Genomic DNA, 16147 nt, shown 5'->3' with positions numbered 1-16147 from the left:
CCAGCTGTATTTATGTATTTTATTCACCTTAGCAAAGGTGGATCCTCGTCCCTCAGACTCAATAGTGATGGTCTTTGTCCTGCGCTGGAGGATCTGGTCAATATCCTCCTCACAGAACTTGGCCCCTTCGTCCTCCTCATCCATGATGGCCCCGTAAGCACCTCGCCGTAGCAGATCCTCGATCTCCTTCTTTGACAGCTGCTGCTGCACAGCCTGAGAGATCAGAAGAAATGGGAGATAGGAGACAATATCCAACAAATAAATAATATACACTGGTTACATAGACTATACAATTGACTTGAGGTACAAGTACAACACTACATAATGTCTGACAAAAATACCTACAAAACCTGACAGTACTAAAAAGAAACAGCCTGTTAAATGCACATGAAAAAAAAAACACACACACATTGAATTATTAAAATCATAACATCAGCAGCCCTGTATCTAACCCTAGCAGCTGTTTAGTATGCAAATATGTTCAGTGAGACCAGATGTGGAAACCTGCTAATAGCTTTGTGTCCTTATAGTTCAGCTAATTCTCAGAGGACATCAACCACAGTTAAACAGCCACCTACACACTTCACACACTGTTGACACACTCCCTCACAAAGCAATTAGACTCAAATAGGATCAGTTCCAATTGAAGTGGAATTTTTAAAAGAGTGAGCTCCAAATTTTAGGTGTTTAACAGTTGTTTCTTTTCTTGGCATCCTGTATTTGTCTGCCATCTGTTACAGTGTTCCTCTGATGTAATTCAGGATAACAGAAATTATTAACTTTCACTTTGCAGGAAAAACACTAGGATGAAATAAAACAACTTTTTAAAAATCTTATATAATTTATTCACTTTAGGTTTAATACCCGTGAGATAGAAGGCTGACTTGTATTATTTGTCATTACTTGAGTACTTAACCCTTAAGGTGCTAGACATGGTAATGTGTAGGGTAAGTCGAAAACATGGATAACCAAAGGGATGGCATTAAGCATCAGGTTTTGCCACACCAGGCTTCACCATTTCCTCTTCTTTTGAGTACTAATTTGATGATGGGACAGTAAGTCATGTCCTGCTAAAGACATGTACACATCACACACCTCTTTTTAGAAATTAGCAGAGCATAATTTGAATGACTTAACTGAATCTAATTGTCCATCTATATTCAAAATCATTTGGACAACCAGCAAACTCACCCCTCCTCCGGTGCCTCCTCCCAGGCTGTTATCACGGCCACTCATGCTCTGCAACACTGCTTTGTCCAAGCCCAGCTTGAGGCTGGCACGGTCAAACATTTCCCGCTCATATGAGTTCCTGGTGATCAGCCGGTACACTTTCACCGCCTTGTTCTGACCAATCCGATGGCAGCGAGCCTGTGCCTGTGATGGACAAAAAAACCTGAGTAAAGTGCACTTGGATATACAAAGAGGAGCTTTGGTGACTTTAATCTTTCCAGTTCTTGATTGGACCCGGTGTAGGACACGTTCCATGGTCATGAGTCTTCTTGGCAGGTGTTTATATGAACAGATGTCAGACAAATAGAGAGCTATCAGTGTGCCAAACTTCCATAATGCATAATGGCAAAAATCCATCGCAAAGAGAGAGTGCGTGTGTGTTGTACCTGCAAGTCGTTTTGCGGGTTCCAGTCAGAGTCAAAGATGATGCAGGTGTCTGCTGCTGTGAGGTTGATTCCCAGGCCACCAGCTCTTGTACACAGTAGGAAAACAAAGCGGTCTGAGTCAGGCTTACTGAAGCGGTCGATGGCGGCCTGCCGCAGGTTTCCACGAACACGTCCATCTATCCGCTCATACAAGTACCTGCAACACAAAAGAATCGGTTATGTATAACAATAACTCAGACTTCGTGCTCTGGGTAAAAGTTTTTTTTAAACATTAAATGTGTACCTTTTTAATTATGTTTGCATTTTCCCAACCTACTGTAACTCCACAGTACTGGGCCTATAAATTTACCCAGTCTTCTTTTAGTTTCTTTCACCTCTACACCTGGAGACGGCATCCTCAAAGATAAAACAGTTTCTACAAGAAGTGGTTATGCTCTTTCATCCTTGTGTATATTCCCACATCTTCCCATCCGAACCCTTGCCCTCCCCAGGGTAATCCACTTCCACTCAAGAGAAACCTCTCAGAAATTCCAGTTTGTCTATTGTGGTGGAGCCCTGAGGGCTTCTGTAACCTGCTGCTGAACTCTATCTGTGCTCTGCAGCACCCCACATGTTTACAATAGTTCAGGGTTTGCTCCAGCTGCTGGTGGGAAGCCAGAAGAGAAAAAAAAAGAAACAGAGACATAAGGGCAAAAAAAAAAAAAAAAAAAAAAGTATGCAAGGAGGCAAAGGGCACAAAATATAAACCAAATGTAAAAGACTGGATTGAGATGTGAGATGTAAGAAAAAAAAATGCAAAAATGAGAAACAGAAACCAAGATTCCTGTTAATTTTGACACTGCTAACTGTGAAACGTAAATCCTCAGCTTAAAGCCCTGTTGTAAACCTTTTGTATGGCTGAATGTTCTGGGCCATTTAGTCAATTTGAGGTTTTTATGGGATTTCTGCATATTACCCAAGACATTGCTGAGACAGACAAAAGCAGACACACAGAAGGAAGCAAGGTGAAAGCTCATAATGTGATGCAATGCTGTACTTTAGCAGAGCCACTGGTTGTACACAGAAGCTTTATGGCCAAGCTAAGTCCAAGTCCAAGTGGTCTGTAGGTGGAGAAGCAGGGATTTACTTTTACTTCACTTTTTTTCACACCCATTGCAGATTAAAAAAAAAAAAAAATACTAACTGAAATTGAACTCTATTGTGGAGTTGAGATGTTATGGACTTAGAATGCTAAAATAAAGGCTAAAATAGCATGTTTATCATCTGAAAATGTTGTACTTCCATTGAATCCAATAAAGTCAGAGTGTAAAAATGTGATTAATTTAGTGAAGGGTGTAAATATAAACTAATTGTAATTGTATGTACTACACACAACTCAATATTCTAGGGTTTTTCCACAACTGAATATCTGGATTTAATGATTTGCATGATCTTTAATGTCATGCATATCGACTGCCTGATGCTATATCATAGCTGACTTTTTCTGCAATGTGGGACATTTTTTAAATTATAAAAAATATAAATATATACTAAATATTTTTTTACGAGTTTCAAATTTTTAGGTTTGGCCAGTAAGTAACAAATGCATCAACAACCATGATTCTTACCTTCGCTGAATGAGGTAGTCTTCCAAGATGTCTAGGCAGCGCACCATTTGGGAGAAGATGAGAACTTTATGCCCTCCAGCTTTCATCTTGGGCAGCAGTTTGTCAATAAGGACCAGTTTCCCAGCAGACTGCACCATGGCCTGCAGGTGAAAGTCGATCGCAGTGGGACTATATACTTCCCTGAAGTCCTCTAGGATCTTTTCTTCTGCCCCTGACATGGCGGAAACATGGATGCATCAGGAACACTGCATTTCTCATGTTTTGTTCCAACAAGAACAAGACTGATATTGTCCAAGATCTTGGTGCACAAGAACATTAGAGGCACATTTATAACAAATGTTTGACCCATCACTGAATGTTAACTTACCTGTGCAAGTTATACTGTAGGATGTATATATTTTTTAAAGGTTTTCTGCATTTGCTGATGTTGAAAGTGGTTTAATTAAAAAGGGGAAATACTAGATTGATTGATTGCAAATGCAATCAGCTAAGATTTTCATGGCTTTCTCAGGGCAATTTTACCAGTTTGCAGTTTATCCTAACAATCCCTTGAGATATCATTATAGTGTGCTTCTAAATCCTCTAAAATGAGCCCACAACTTTTAGACAGATAAACAGGAAACTGTGGAGACTGCAGACTTACTGCAGATCACAGCTGTACCATTTCAATTATATTTAATTTTATTAACGTATATCTAATCCCTGCCATCCTACCTTTGATGAGGTAGGGGTGGTTGCAGCACTTTCTCAGCTCCATCATGGTGTTGACCAGATTGGGCATATTTGCCTGGCCAGCACCTTTGGCCAGAAAAGAGAAGTTTTTCTCTAGGATTGCGCGGTAGTATTTCTTCTGAATATTGGTGAGCTCAACCTCGATGATGGTTTCCTCTTTGGGAGCTAACTTCTTCTCCACATCCTCCTTCAACCGACGCAGCATCATGGGCTTCAGGATGCCCTGAAGCTTCTGCACCTGTGGACCACAAAGATAAAAAAAAAACAAACAAAAAAAAAAAAAACAGGTACAGTTATTACATTCACTAACTAGTGTGGGATATTGTATATTACACAGGCGTGGGTTTACACATGTTTAGACTGGCTCTGACTGAAAAAAAAAAAAACATCAAACGTCATTATATTGATGTTCAAAAGGTTCATATTCATATTTTGCTTGTAATGCAGCTCAATATATTTATAGGAAGCATTTCAGTTTTCTTTCCAATTCACAAATCACATATAAAATTGTGCATATACTTTATTTAAGAACAATAGGTCCCTAGGAATCATCTTGATTTACAACATTAAAAATTCTACAGTGACACATCATCTCTATCATCTAGTCCACTTACATTTTAGGAATAAAGTATATTCATATGACTGCGCAATAGTACAACAGCCAGTTTTCCCTAGCCATGTCTATTACCAGTTAAAGTACCTCTTAACAGCACCAGCAATTTTTCCACTAGAAAAGGATTTCACATTCCCACTAGTATGAAGAGCTTCTACTTTTAGTGTCCAGTGTTGAACTGTAGCTGTCAAAATATTTTAACTTTTAGTGGGAGTACCATCTCCCAACTTGTTTTAATGATCTTTTCACCAAACATCTCTTTGCTGCTACCGTCTAAAAATGAAAGTCCAAATAACAACATTCAGAAGGAGAGGGATATGTTTTTTCTAATGAGCAATTGTTTCAACAACCCATTATCTGTTATCATTATCCACCATATGCTTGGTATGTGTTTGAGACCTAATTAGAAAAGGCCCTATTTTCAGGGTTCCATCTGTACCAATAGGATCTTTGAATCTAAGCGATGGTGTGGGTGTGTGGGTGTGTGGGTGTGTGGGGGTGTGTGGGTGTGTGTGTGTGCGCGCGTGTGCGTGTGTGTGCGTTGTGAAGCTACAGGAAAAAATTTGGCTATTTTTAAAAAATATTTTCACCAAGGATATTAATATGATATACACAGAGGACATGCCCTCTATGTATCAACAAGCTCACCTGCTCCTCAGTCTTGAGGTCTCCGAACTCTTGCATGAAGTTGTTTCCTGAGGGAAAGCGCGTTGGCTCCAGGAAGTGGAGCAAGCTGAAAAGTTCCTCCACTGTATTCTGGAGAGGAGTACCCGTCAGGAGAACTTTGTGCTCCTAGAAGAGGGCAAAAGGTGAAAAAAGGACATTGTTACAATATTTACGAGTCCGGTTTGTCAAAAACCCTCCTGCACCACACTGTTTGACACCATTCTCCTCTAAGTTGATGGTTTATGTACCAGGTTCATGAGCTTGAAGCCCTCTAGTAGCTTGCAGTTCTTGTTTTTCAGGCGGTGGGCCTCATCGATGATAACACAGCGCCATTCTATGGCGTTAAGTTCAGGACAGCCCCCCAGGATCATCTCAAATGTGGTGATAACAGCCTGGAACCTGTAGGCTCCTCGTATCACACGGCCCTAAAGACAAAAAGAGAAGCCATGTGGGAACATACATTATTAAACTGGTTTACAGGGGATCTATAAAACAAAACATAAAGAAATTTTCAGAGTTGCAATTTGTGCATAGGTATGTAAAACACACTGTATTTGCTTTATTAATATAATACACACTATGTACTGTTATTAAAGTAACCTCTGAGAGGATAAATAACTGATTTGAAATGTAATACATAGGGAAGTACAGAGAAAAACAACATATTTCTCTGTTGCATACTTCTTGTTCTTTACAGCACCTGTTTATAATCGAAACCTACTAATTTGTGCTCTTGACAGGAATCCCGTACTTTATTTTTAGATTTCAGTGACAATCTAAATGCACACCTCTGGGTTGGGGAGCAATCTACAGTATAACCAGGACAAGAGCATGCAACCGTTAATGAGTCTTTATGCTGTTTGTTTGTTTGTTCGGTTGTCTGGGGAGGCTTTGCTTCACCCCGCCTCTCCATTTGTATCTATTGCCTTGACAACAGTCCTCAAGGGATACTTAGTTATCCAGTAACCCCCTCCCACAGCCAGCCAGCCAAAAGACTTCTGTAGAAAAGCCTCTCTCTCTTTCTGATATGCCTGAGCAGCGCCGACAGAGAGCTCCCCTTGGGGGCTGCTATGACATCACTGGCTGCCTGGGAGACAGCCTGGTGGCGGCTCTGCTCTGTTCTGCTGTTGCTTATTTCTTTCTACGGTTCATCTGAATACTAAGACCTCCTTCCTGCCTGTTGTGACACATCACATGGCCTGCCAAGCACAGAAAGCCTGTGATCAATGTTCACTAACTACCCACCAGTCAACTTATTGTCAGGCATGTGCCCTTCCTAGAATCTTGTCAAATGTTGTCTTGAAACTATGAACCACAAGTTCATGAAATAGCTCCCTAATACCACAGGCTTCATTAACCATTACATTTGATAATCATTTAAAAAGAGTGTAACATGACACAATAACCAAATCAGACCAAACAAAATCTAATTCTGTCCCTGAATAACATAAACACAGACCTTTTGTCTAAAGAAAACTTTTAACTGACTCATCACAATACATGGACTATCCTTCAATTGTTGTTTTGTTTTCTCTTTCTAAGAGTGTTTTTTGCTTTTGAAACACTGCATTAAGTGAGTTTGCTGCAGACGATAGAGTCCCAGTTTTACACATGATAATCACGTTCTTTCTGGCTTTTCAATATCCGACTCCCACTCTTGTATGCAGGCCTCCTGCTTTGAAACATATCATTAGATTACTCACAGGACTTCATGTTGCTGACACAGTGCTGCTGTTTTCTAAAAAGCACTGTGATTATTTTAATCAAAGTGAATCACTGCTTTCCACTCTGAAGGTAAGCGCAGGGATGTTGCGTTCTGCTGCCCATCTTTAAAAAGGGAAAGATTAGGTTTTTTTGGGGTGAACTAAAAGGCCTCTCAATCCTCATGATTCTGTTTGTGCTGGATATGTGAGCCATGCTGTGTGTTCAGGTGTGTATCTATAACAAATTGCTTGCTTTTCTCAGGCCAGAACAAACTACTGAGGTGATAAACCACAGACAACACGGTTAAAGCAATGTTCTTTCTTAAGAAGTACAACTGCAACAGCTGCACTGCTATCACTACATTTGCGAACCTACAATTAATATAATGCATATATAAACACTAGAGCTTGCTTCTGACAAGAAATGTACATGAATGTAGGGGTACACTACTGGGTAAACCCATTCTACTCTTAAATGAAATGAAATGAGCCAATAAAACAGAAAAGAAAGGTTACAAAAAAAAAATAACATCTTTAGTATTAAGATGAAACCTCTGCATTAAAAAAAATGGACAGAAGCTTTACATCAGCATTTGACTGTAATTTCTTTCCCCAGACAGAATGTGTGTGCTGCACCATGCCTATGCAATGAGTGTGAAGTCCTGTACATACACAAATTTACACTCAGATGGAAGTGCCTCCAAATTAGTGACTTCATTGATTCTAACACTACAAATTGACCAGCACTCTACTCAACTCTCACTATAAAAGTTATAGGAAAAAAGATCTCTGGTATACTTTACCTGTGCATCCCTGAAATACATCTCATACTGCTGGAGCATCTGTCTGCTGACCATGCTTCCATGGTAGACAATGACATTGAGGTGGGTCCAAGTATGGAACTCGCGTTCCCAGTTGGCAATGGTTGAGAGTGGGGCAATTATGAGGAATGGCCCTTTAATGCCCACACGATGGATCTCTTCTAGGAATGTGATAGACTGAATGGTCTTTCCCAGCCCCATCTCGTCTGCCAGTATGCAGTTCCGTCTGACAGATGAAGATAACAAAAGTTACAGGACAGGGAGGAGAGACAACTGTGATCAAATATAAATGGCAGAAAGTGACGGCCAAGAATAAGAGAAGGTGGTTAAACTTAAGTCAATCACACCAGTGTGAAAATGATCTTTTTGGTGTGTTTAAAAACTAACTACAGTGATGTATGAGGTATTACATCTCTATATTACCAAGAAAAAGTTGGATGAGAATTTCTGCTGCATGTGACAAATCCAGTATGGGTTCAAAGTGCAGAAAAATGCATGTGGTGGGATAAAAAGGGGGTGATAAATATGTTGAAACAGAGGAGGAGGTAAACACAGAAAATGCAAAAATCCCATGATACTAAAAGAATAAACAGAAGAGAAAACAACATCATCAGCGGTAATAACAGAGCAGAGAGATGAGATTCAAAATAACGGCAAATGCATCTGCCTCCTCTGCGTGGTGTACTCCAGCAAACCATTTTTTCAGCTGTCCAGTGGGTGGGGGTATTATGTCTTGATGCTAATTGCAACGTGCAGATATTCCCACTGGCCTCTTAAGCAGCTCTCTACTTTTGATGAATCTCTCTGCGTAGGCATACAAAAAAAATCTCCTGCATGCTCACACATAACAAAACCAATTCCTAGGGTTAATGCAAGCACAGTGACATTGTGTACCCCAGATGTACTGTGCAGCACTTTTGTAGTTGTGGGCGAAGAAAAGCAGTTGTTGCTGCAGCAGCGTGCACCTTGACAGGAAATTTGACTCTCCTTGCAGGCCTAACCAGATAATGTGACTACTGCATGGTAAACACACACATACAACAGGAAAGGTAATTCATTATTCATGAACTGCAGAAGATCCTTCTTGAAATTCAAAATGCCTAACTAAAATCTCTGAATCAAAAAATATACTGCACTGTTCTATAAGCATGGGATCACTAAAGCTTCACAAGGGAATATGTATAGAGAATATTTTGCTTTTAGTATAAGGTTTATACTAAATCTACCATTTGTCCTTCCATGGGAGAAGTGTGCTTTGGAGTTATTGGAGTCATATCCATGTGACATTGTGACATTGATAGAATATATATTACATTATTTTTCCATTACTGCAGTAAAGTTGATTGTGCTATTTCATCAGTTTTTTTACACAGATTTCGTTTTACATATTTGATCCTGTCTTGTTCAACCTGTTCATTCCTATATGGCTCTGTTTAATGAATACTAATATTAAATGGTATTGTGGAACATTAACCAGTAGCTACCAAGAGCTCTAAATAATGTATGTGGTTCTGTGATAGAAAGTTACTTGCAATTGCAACATGCCATAATCCAGATCAGGGTTGCAGATATTGGCCAGAAAACCCACAATGACCACTGCACACCGTGCCCAGCATGGGTATTTTAGTATGAAAGGACTGTATGTGTGGGAAGGCATTAGCATACAGTACTTATAACTGACCTGTTGTACCAATTGAAGAGGAGCCAGTTCACTCCTTCAAGCTGGTAGTCCCTGAGAGTGTTATCATTCCTGTATTCCCTTGAATGCTCCCTCTTCTTCCACAGATTGGCTGGGGGGCGCTCCTAAGTGACAAATTTTAAGTTATAAGGGGTGTTTTGAAATATATTACATAAAAATTTTAGATAAAAACATTACTAAGGAATACAATATTCTATATCTAAATGACAGGCAAGAATAAATCACAGGAAAAGTGGGTAATGACAGTGGGTAATGTTTTTAGAAGATAAGGCAAGTAAGGAAATACAGAAACAGGGTAGAATCAACCAACCATGTGGTGACTGTATTCTGAAAAGCTGCCTGAAACTTATCTGTAAAAACTTCCATCATATAATAGGCACATCTACAGCATATTATCATCACTACTGGGAAAGAAGTGTTGTAAAGATTGACCTACAGTTATAACAACAGATATGCAAAGTGTGAACTATTCAGAGGGAAGGGGCAGGGAGGGGAATATGACAAGAAAACATGTTAAATGTGATCAAAACTATCCACGGGGAAAAAAAAGAGCAGTTGATGAAAACTTGCTCTTAAAAAAAAAAAAAGAAAAAGAACTCATTCCATCTACCTAAAATAAGCACGAGACCAGAGAAACAGCTGGCCATTGTGAGGATGGGTAAAATCCCTATTACCAAATATGACCATTGTGAACCACAAAGTTCAGAACCGAAGAGACTGAAATCAACATATCACCAGCAGAGTAAGTGTAAACCTAATAAAACAATTACATTACATTTATGAATACAATGAAAAAGAAAAAAAACAAACTAATATTAAAACACAGGTTTGTCTGCATGGTCATTACACACTTTAAAGACTTGGTCACACAATAACATTTATTATATAAATACTATATGTTTTCTGTTAGAATTTTGATAAGACTTGCTCTATCCAACCTTCCTGGACCTATAGAAAAAAATCTGGGGAAATACTAAGAGAAGTGAGGAATGTGGGTGGGCACAGCTTACCACCCTGCGTGAGTCTGGCTTGGCTGCCTGCAGCTGCTCAAACTCTTCAATCTTGCTCTGATCTACATCATCCTTCAACTCCCAGGTGCTGTCTTCGTAAGGCAGAGAGCACCACTTCACCAGGTAGTATACCACCTCCTGCAGCAGAGAGAGGAGAATTAGCACTGGAAAAGACTTAAGCAAGGCCAAGCTCTGCTTTTATAATATTATCAAAGGCTGAGAGGCAGCCCATTAGGATGGCCTTGGGCACTTTTGAAATATAAAGACATTGCTGGAGTGAAGAATATGTTGAATAGAACAAAAACACAAAAAAACTGAAAAAGAGTAATACATGTTCAGACGCACTGACACAAATAAACACACGCATGCTACTCATGGTTATGATTACCAAATGAAAGAGGATTCACTTTACCTCTCCTGTGTCTTTGTCCTCACAATACGACACCTCCAGCACTCTGTCTACCTCTACATAATCAGGATTAAAAGGGTCCTCTTCCATCTGAGACAGAAGGAAAGAGAAGAGGGAAAGAGAGAGGGGAGAGAGAAAAGCAAAGAATAAACCTAAGTGCTCACTAACCATCTGGTATCTGAGCCAAGTATCACTACTGTATTAACTGAGCGAGTAAATTCAAATATATGTACACAGATGTGCCTGCCCACGCAAAACAAGACACAAAATGTATATTAAACAGCCACACACACACACACACACAATATTTATGTTTGTACACTAAACACACATCGTAAAGGACACAAAATTATGAAAACACACACCTGCTCATACCAAATGCCCAAATATGTGTATACATAAACACTATCACACACAGTCACACAACCTTACATCTGCAAAGAAGAGTGCCCTCTGTGCTTGTTTTATCTTGAAGCGTTTGATCTTCTGCTGAATCCTCTTGTCCTTTTCCAGCTGCTGCTCCGTGGCCCACTCACAGTGTAAGTAGGAGCTAACATGGTATGCAAAAACACACAACCACGCACACACGCACGCACGCACACACACACGCGCGCGCACACACACACACAATTAGTCTACAGTGAGAAACATACAAAAAAAAAACAAACTTCTAAACATCTGGGGCAATTGCAGAGACCATAAATTCGGTCATGTGAGTCCTTTCCCAACCTACAATTCAGAAAGTCTGCTCTCCTCAGTCGTATTTGATTTACACAGTCAAGTGTGACATTCACATTTCCATCCTTTTCCTAATTAGGCAGAAAACGTAATGAATTTGATCTGGCTGATGATAGATTATCTGTTCTGTGAAAATAAACAATTTCTCTGGGAGGCTGGGGTAGTAAACCTATGGTTCATAAATCATAATTTCCAAAACACTCACACTGATCATTTGCTCTGGGAAAGAACTAGAATTTTGAATCATATCGCCAAATCCACAGAAGAGAATTTAAATCAAGGTTGCAAAATTTGCTGACACTGAATACTGTCCTATGGACACCTGAGATGCTTGTACGCTTATGTAATCACACAGTCCTTTGGAGCATTTTTGGTCAAAGCCTTCAGGACTTCTGTTTTCAACTTTAATCAAACTTTTGTCACAGGAATTTTTGTAATAATGAGATTTTATTCATTCATGCAATGTTACCCAGATCCTACAAGTGCTGGTCAAGAATAATCAAAGTAACTCAATAGTCTAAAAGAAAAACCTCACTGCACAACATTATTTCATATAAACAGTTTATACCTCAAACCAGAACTATAAAGCTAAAACAATGAACTTACTAGTTTTTGTATTTTACAAAAAACTCCTCCACTTCTACCACCACCCCTGGAGAGACCTACAGAGAGGGTTAAAATAAATATATAATTAGAGGTAAATTTTGAACAATTATTTTTTTCAGTTACCTTATCAGTGCTACAAAATTAGGTAGTTTCATTTAGAATCCAAGTTCAAATAAATATGAAAATAAATAAATAAATGAAGTATCAAATAAAACAATATTTTGCTGATAATTACAACCTTTATCCTGATTGTAAATGATAAGGTGCTGCACAATCACCGAATGAGAAATCATTACCTCCTTCTTGACGATACGAGAAGACATGATTTTGTCAACAACAGCAGCATCCTCTTCACTGGGATTTTCCTTCAAATGCAGTGAACATGAAGCATTTCATGTTAGTCTCCCAAAGCAATACGTTTGCATAAGGACACTTTGTAATTCAAAAACCACAGTGCATAGTAAACAGTGTGTAATGCATAGTAAACAGTGTGTAATAATAAAATAATATGGACTACTTTTCCTGGGTTTTTGACTTAGCTTTGTGTGTGTGTGTGTATTTTTTTTTTTTTTAATCTGAATCAAAGAAGAATGTTAGAGGCTGTCATACAGTTTGTCATATAGATTGTAAAGCCCTGTGGTAAAGTGCAATTCTGGATTACATAAACAAAATTAACAAAAGATCCAAACATTTGAGCTTTGCAAGAAACTTTTTAGTGCAAAGCCTTTTTTTTTTTTAAATAGTATTCTACTAATATCTTGCTATTGCATCTAAGCCATTAAAAGTTGACAATGAACATGCATCTTCCCTTTTTATATAAGCATACAGTGGTGGTCCGGATTTGAACAACATGATGAGGTGGGGGAAAACAACAGGCTTTGGGGCATTTCACTAGTCCTGTTGTTCTCCAACGTGTTTTCTGACTTTGCAGTTCGTTTTCTTCAGCAACAGTTATGCACATAAATTTGAGCCTTTGCATGGATTTTTCATCGTAAGCCAAAACATACTCCTGTGAGATTTATAAATTTGGCTCAACTGTGCAGTATTTTTCATGTTTTTTATAGGATGAATTCAAACTCCATTTCTTAGCTACAAGGTATTTTGGGGTAGAAGTACTTACTACAAAGAGTTGAAGAGCAGGCTCCTTGGACGCTGCTGTGTTGGTTTTCTTGGCTTTGACAATAACCTTGACTTCTTCATCTGACAACCTTGCCTCCAGCTCCTCAGCGTACTTCTTTCTCTTCACCTGGCGATTAGAACGTCTCTTCTAGAGAAGCAAGACAAAAAGAGAGAAATGCATTCACAAAAATATTCAAATTATCTAATTACTTCATGCTATTGTTTCACAATTAAAAAAAACAGCAGCGTCCAGCATGAAAGGCTAGTTACTTTGCACAAGTGATGGAGAAACAAAGAAACTAATGCAACATTTTATACCACATCAATCTGTGGATAGGATTTAGCCTCTTTAGATGTTCTGATACTTTTTCAACACACAATATGCAGGAAAACTGGTACTGACAAAGATTAAGGGTGGTAACGCCAAATATTGACTTATTTGCTTCATTTTTTCTGTTTACTGCACTTTGTATGAATCTCTTTAGTTACCAGAGCTTAAAAGTAAACCATACAGTACACATTGTCTGCTATACTTCTCAGCAATGGATGAAAATCTGAATGATTAAAAAAAAAAAAAAAAGTAAGATTTACAGTAAGATACTCAAAGTATTTATTTTTGGCTTTCCAGGTATAACTTTGTTTAATTCAATAACGCCAAGTTAAAAAAACAAAACAAAACATGTTTTGCAAGTGAGAAAATTGCCTGCATTTTAAACTCCAGCTTCTTTCTAATCCTTCCTGTCAAGGCTTTATAATTATCATACGCGTGAGCAGCTGTATCCTGCATCAATAAAAGAGCCCCTCCTAATGATAATATGTAGTTAATTAGGAATAAATGCCACTGAGTCAAAGTTAATTAGGTGTGGAGTGTAATATCCCCACGGAGATGTGCCCTCACATCCCCAAACCCAAGATGACCAGAAGTTGGAAAGTTAAACCTGCCACCCGCCATGGCAATAGGGCTAAACCCCTGAGGAGGCCATGCTTCTTTTCTCGCTGTCGGCCACATTAGTTTTACTTCATCCACAAATTCATCCTAAATGAGTCATCAACAGACTGTTTTAATTAAGGCCGGGGGCGCTATTTAACAAGAGTAATTATGTCATAGGCCATAGCCCGGATAGGATTCAGAAAGGCGACAAGAGGTGGTGAGTGAACGATGAGAAAAAGTCACTTTTCATCTCCACTCATTCAGACATGTCCCTCTTACCACAGCACATGACAGCAGCGACTAAATTATATAACAAAAGATAAACTCAGTTGTTATCTCCTTCAATTGTTATTCTTAATCAGATTAATATTATATGGTGGAGGAAAACTGTTGTAGGGGATGTTGATCAATACCAGTCACATTCAACAATGAATGAATATTCAAGTGTATGTATATGGTGGTTTTCTTGTTTTATATTGAATTTAGTTAGCATAACAAGGTCTACAGCATGGTAAGGTCATGAAAAACTGGATTTCTTCACAGGACCTACCCACAGTTCTACCTGACTCTCTACACAGCTCATTTAGAGATAATATAGCTTTAATTTTCAAGCTATGTAACTGCCTCGGCATCAAATGTTATAATTGAAGTTTGCTAAGTGGTATGCTATCAAACAAACTCAAAAGTCGTGGAGAATAGAAAATTGGGTAAAATGAAAAGGTTTAAATAATGCTGCATGTCCAATTTTTTTAACTTCTCACTGCTAATAAATTTAGATTAATGCATATGCACATGAAAATGCTTTTGTTAATGCCTCACTGCTGTCAGTGGGCTCCATCATCAGCACAGATAAGAATGTGTACTTGACACCCACCCATTGCATGACCTCGTCATGAACCATAGAGTCATTCCTTTCTTGCTCAAAGCTGTGAAGCCATACTCAAGAATTAGCGGCAGCGTGAACAGTCAGATTGAGTACACAGTTTCTCTCACTGCCTTGTATGAGAATTGTAACAGAAACAGACGCAGCATCTCATTTGTTTTTCAGCAGGGGTGTGACGGCACAGGTAACACTATCAGAACAAATTCCCACCAAAAGTCCAAGTGCCATCTTGCAGTTCAGGATTTGTGCCTTAATTTGATCAAGTGAGTTGAAATACAATCTAAATGTTCCCCAGTGTTATTACCCTATTTACAGTAATGATGATATGTATTATATATTTATGTGTCTGGTTGTATTCATTTGTGAGTGTGTGTATATACTGGGTCTTACAGAGTCATCTTTAGACGTGTGTGGAGGGGGAGGGTCATCATCTGACTCCTCCTCTGAAGACTCTGGCTTTCGCTTTTTCTTCTTCCCAATCTTGATGACAATTTTCCTGAGGAAAGGAGGGGGAAAGACACACCATGAACACAATAAGATAAAAGCTGGAGTAATGAAAACAGTACATACAATGGCATTCACTGCATCGTCGTTAACAGTACTATTTAATGCTGACAAATACCTTCAACATATTAATAGTACTTAATAATTAAGTAGCAGTACTTATGAAAATGAATTAACATCAATTCACTAATATTTATTATTTACATTGAGACATTTAAACTGCTTTTAGTGGGTGGATAAGGAACTGATTTAAAAAAAAAAAAAAAAAAAAATGTAAAAAGTCTCCAATGGATTATAAGCGTAGGATGGGTCTGTGTCATCATGCGGTTGTTAGATTGAGGCTTACATTAAGTGGCCATGGCAAACTAATAAGCATTGAGTCATCAAAGTCAAACATGTTTTCCAGGACAGACACAAAACCAACTGCTCAACTGACTGTTGACTACACTTTGTGCCCTCCGTATGTTTGCAACAAGTGTCTGTAAACAAT

The 16147-nt window shown here is 38.7% G+C and overlaps 1 protein-coding gene across 6 annotated transcripts in view; it reads right to left on the bottom strand.

The window, feature by feature from the left end:
* chd9 (chromodomain helicase DNA binding protein 9) overlaps positions 1–16147 on the bottom strand; it is a 65454-nt gene that overhangs the window by 16405 nt on the left and 32902 nt on the right. For all 6 annotated transcript variants that reach the window (XM_026293399.1, XM_026293400.1, XM_026293401.1 and 3 more), the window contains 16 exons: positions 15544–15649; positions 13341–13487; positions 12517–12585; positions 12221–12276; positions 11309–11426; positions 10880–10966; positions 10468–10605; positions 9440–9561; positions 7741–7984; positions 5483–5659; positions 5217–5360; positions 3938–4193; positions 3224–3434; positions 1617–1812; positions 1192–1374; positions 28–213 (listed from right to left, as the gene is read on the bottom strand). In XM_026293399.1, the coding sequence (XP_026149184.1) occupies positions 28–213; positions 1192–1374; positions 1617–1812; positions 3224–3434; positions 3938–4193; positions 5217–5360; positions 5483–5659; positions 7741–7984; positions 9440–9561; positions 10468–10605; positions 10880–10966; positions 11309–11426; positions 12221–12276; positions 12517–12585; positions 13341–13487; positions 15544–15649 (2440 nt within the window). The remainder of the gene's footprint in view (positions 1–27; positions 214–1191; positions 1375–1616; positions 1813–3223; positions 3435–3937; positions 4194–5216; positions 5361–5482; positions 5660–7740; positions 7985–9439; positions 9562–10467; positions 10606–10879; positions 10967–11308; positions 11427–12220; positions 12277–12516; positions 12586–13340; positions 13488–15543; positions 15650–16147) is intronic.

The sequence above is a fragment of the Mastacembelus armatus genome, chromosome 3, assembly GCF_900324485.2.
Source record: "Mastacembelus armatus chromosome 3, fMasArm1.2, whole genome shotgun sequence".
In the NCBI taxonomy this organism is placed as follows: Eukaryota; Metazoa; Chordata; class Actinopteri; order Synbranchiformes; family Mastacembelidae; genus Mastacembelus; species Mastacembelus armatus.
The sequence above is the reverse complement of the archived record's forward strand: the minus strand, read 5'-3'. Positions and strand labels throughout refer to the sequence as shown.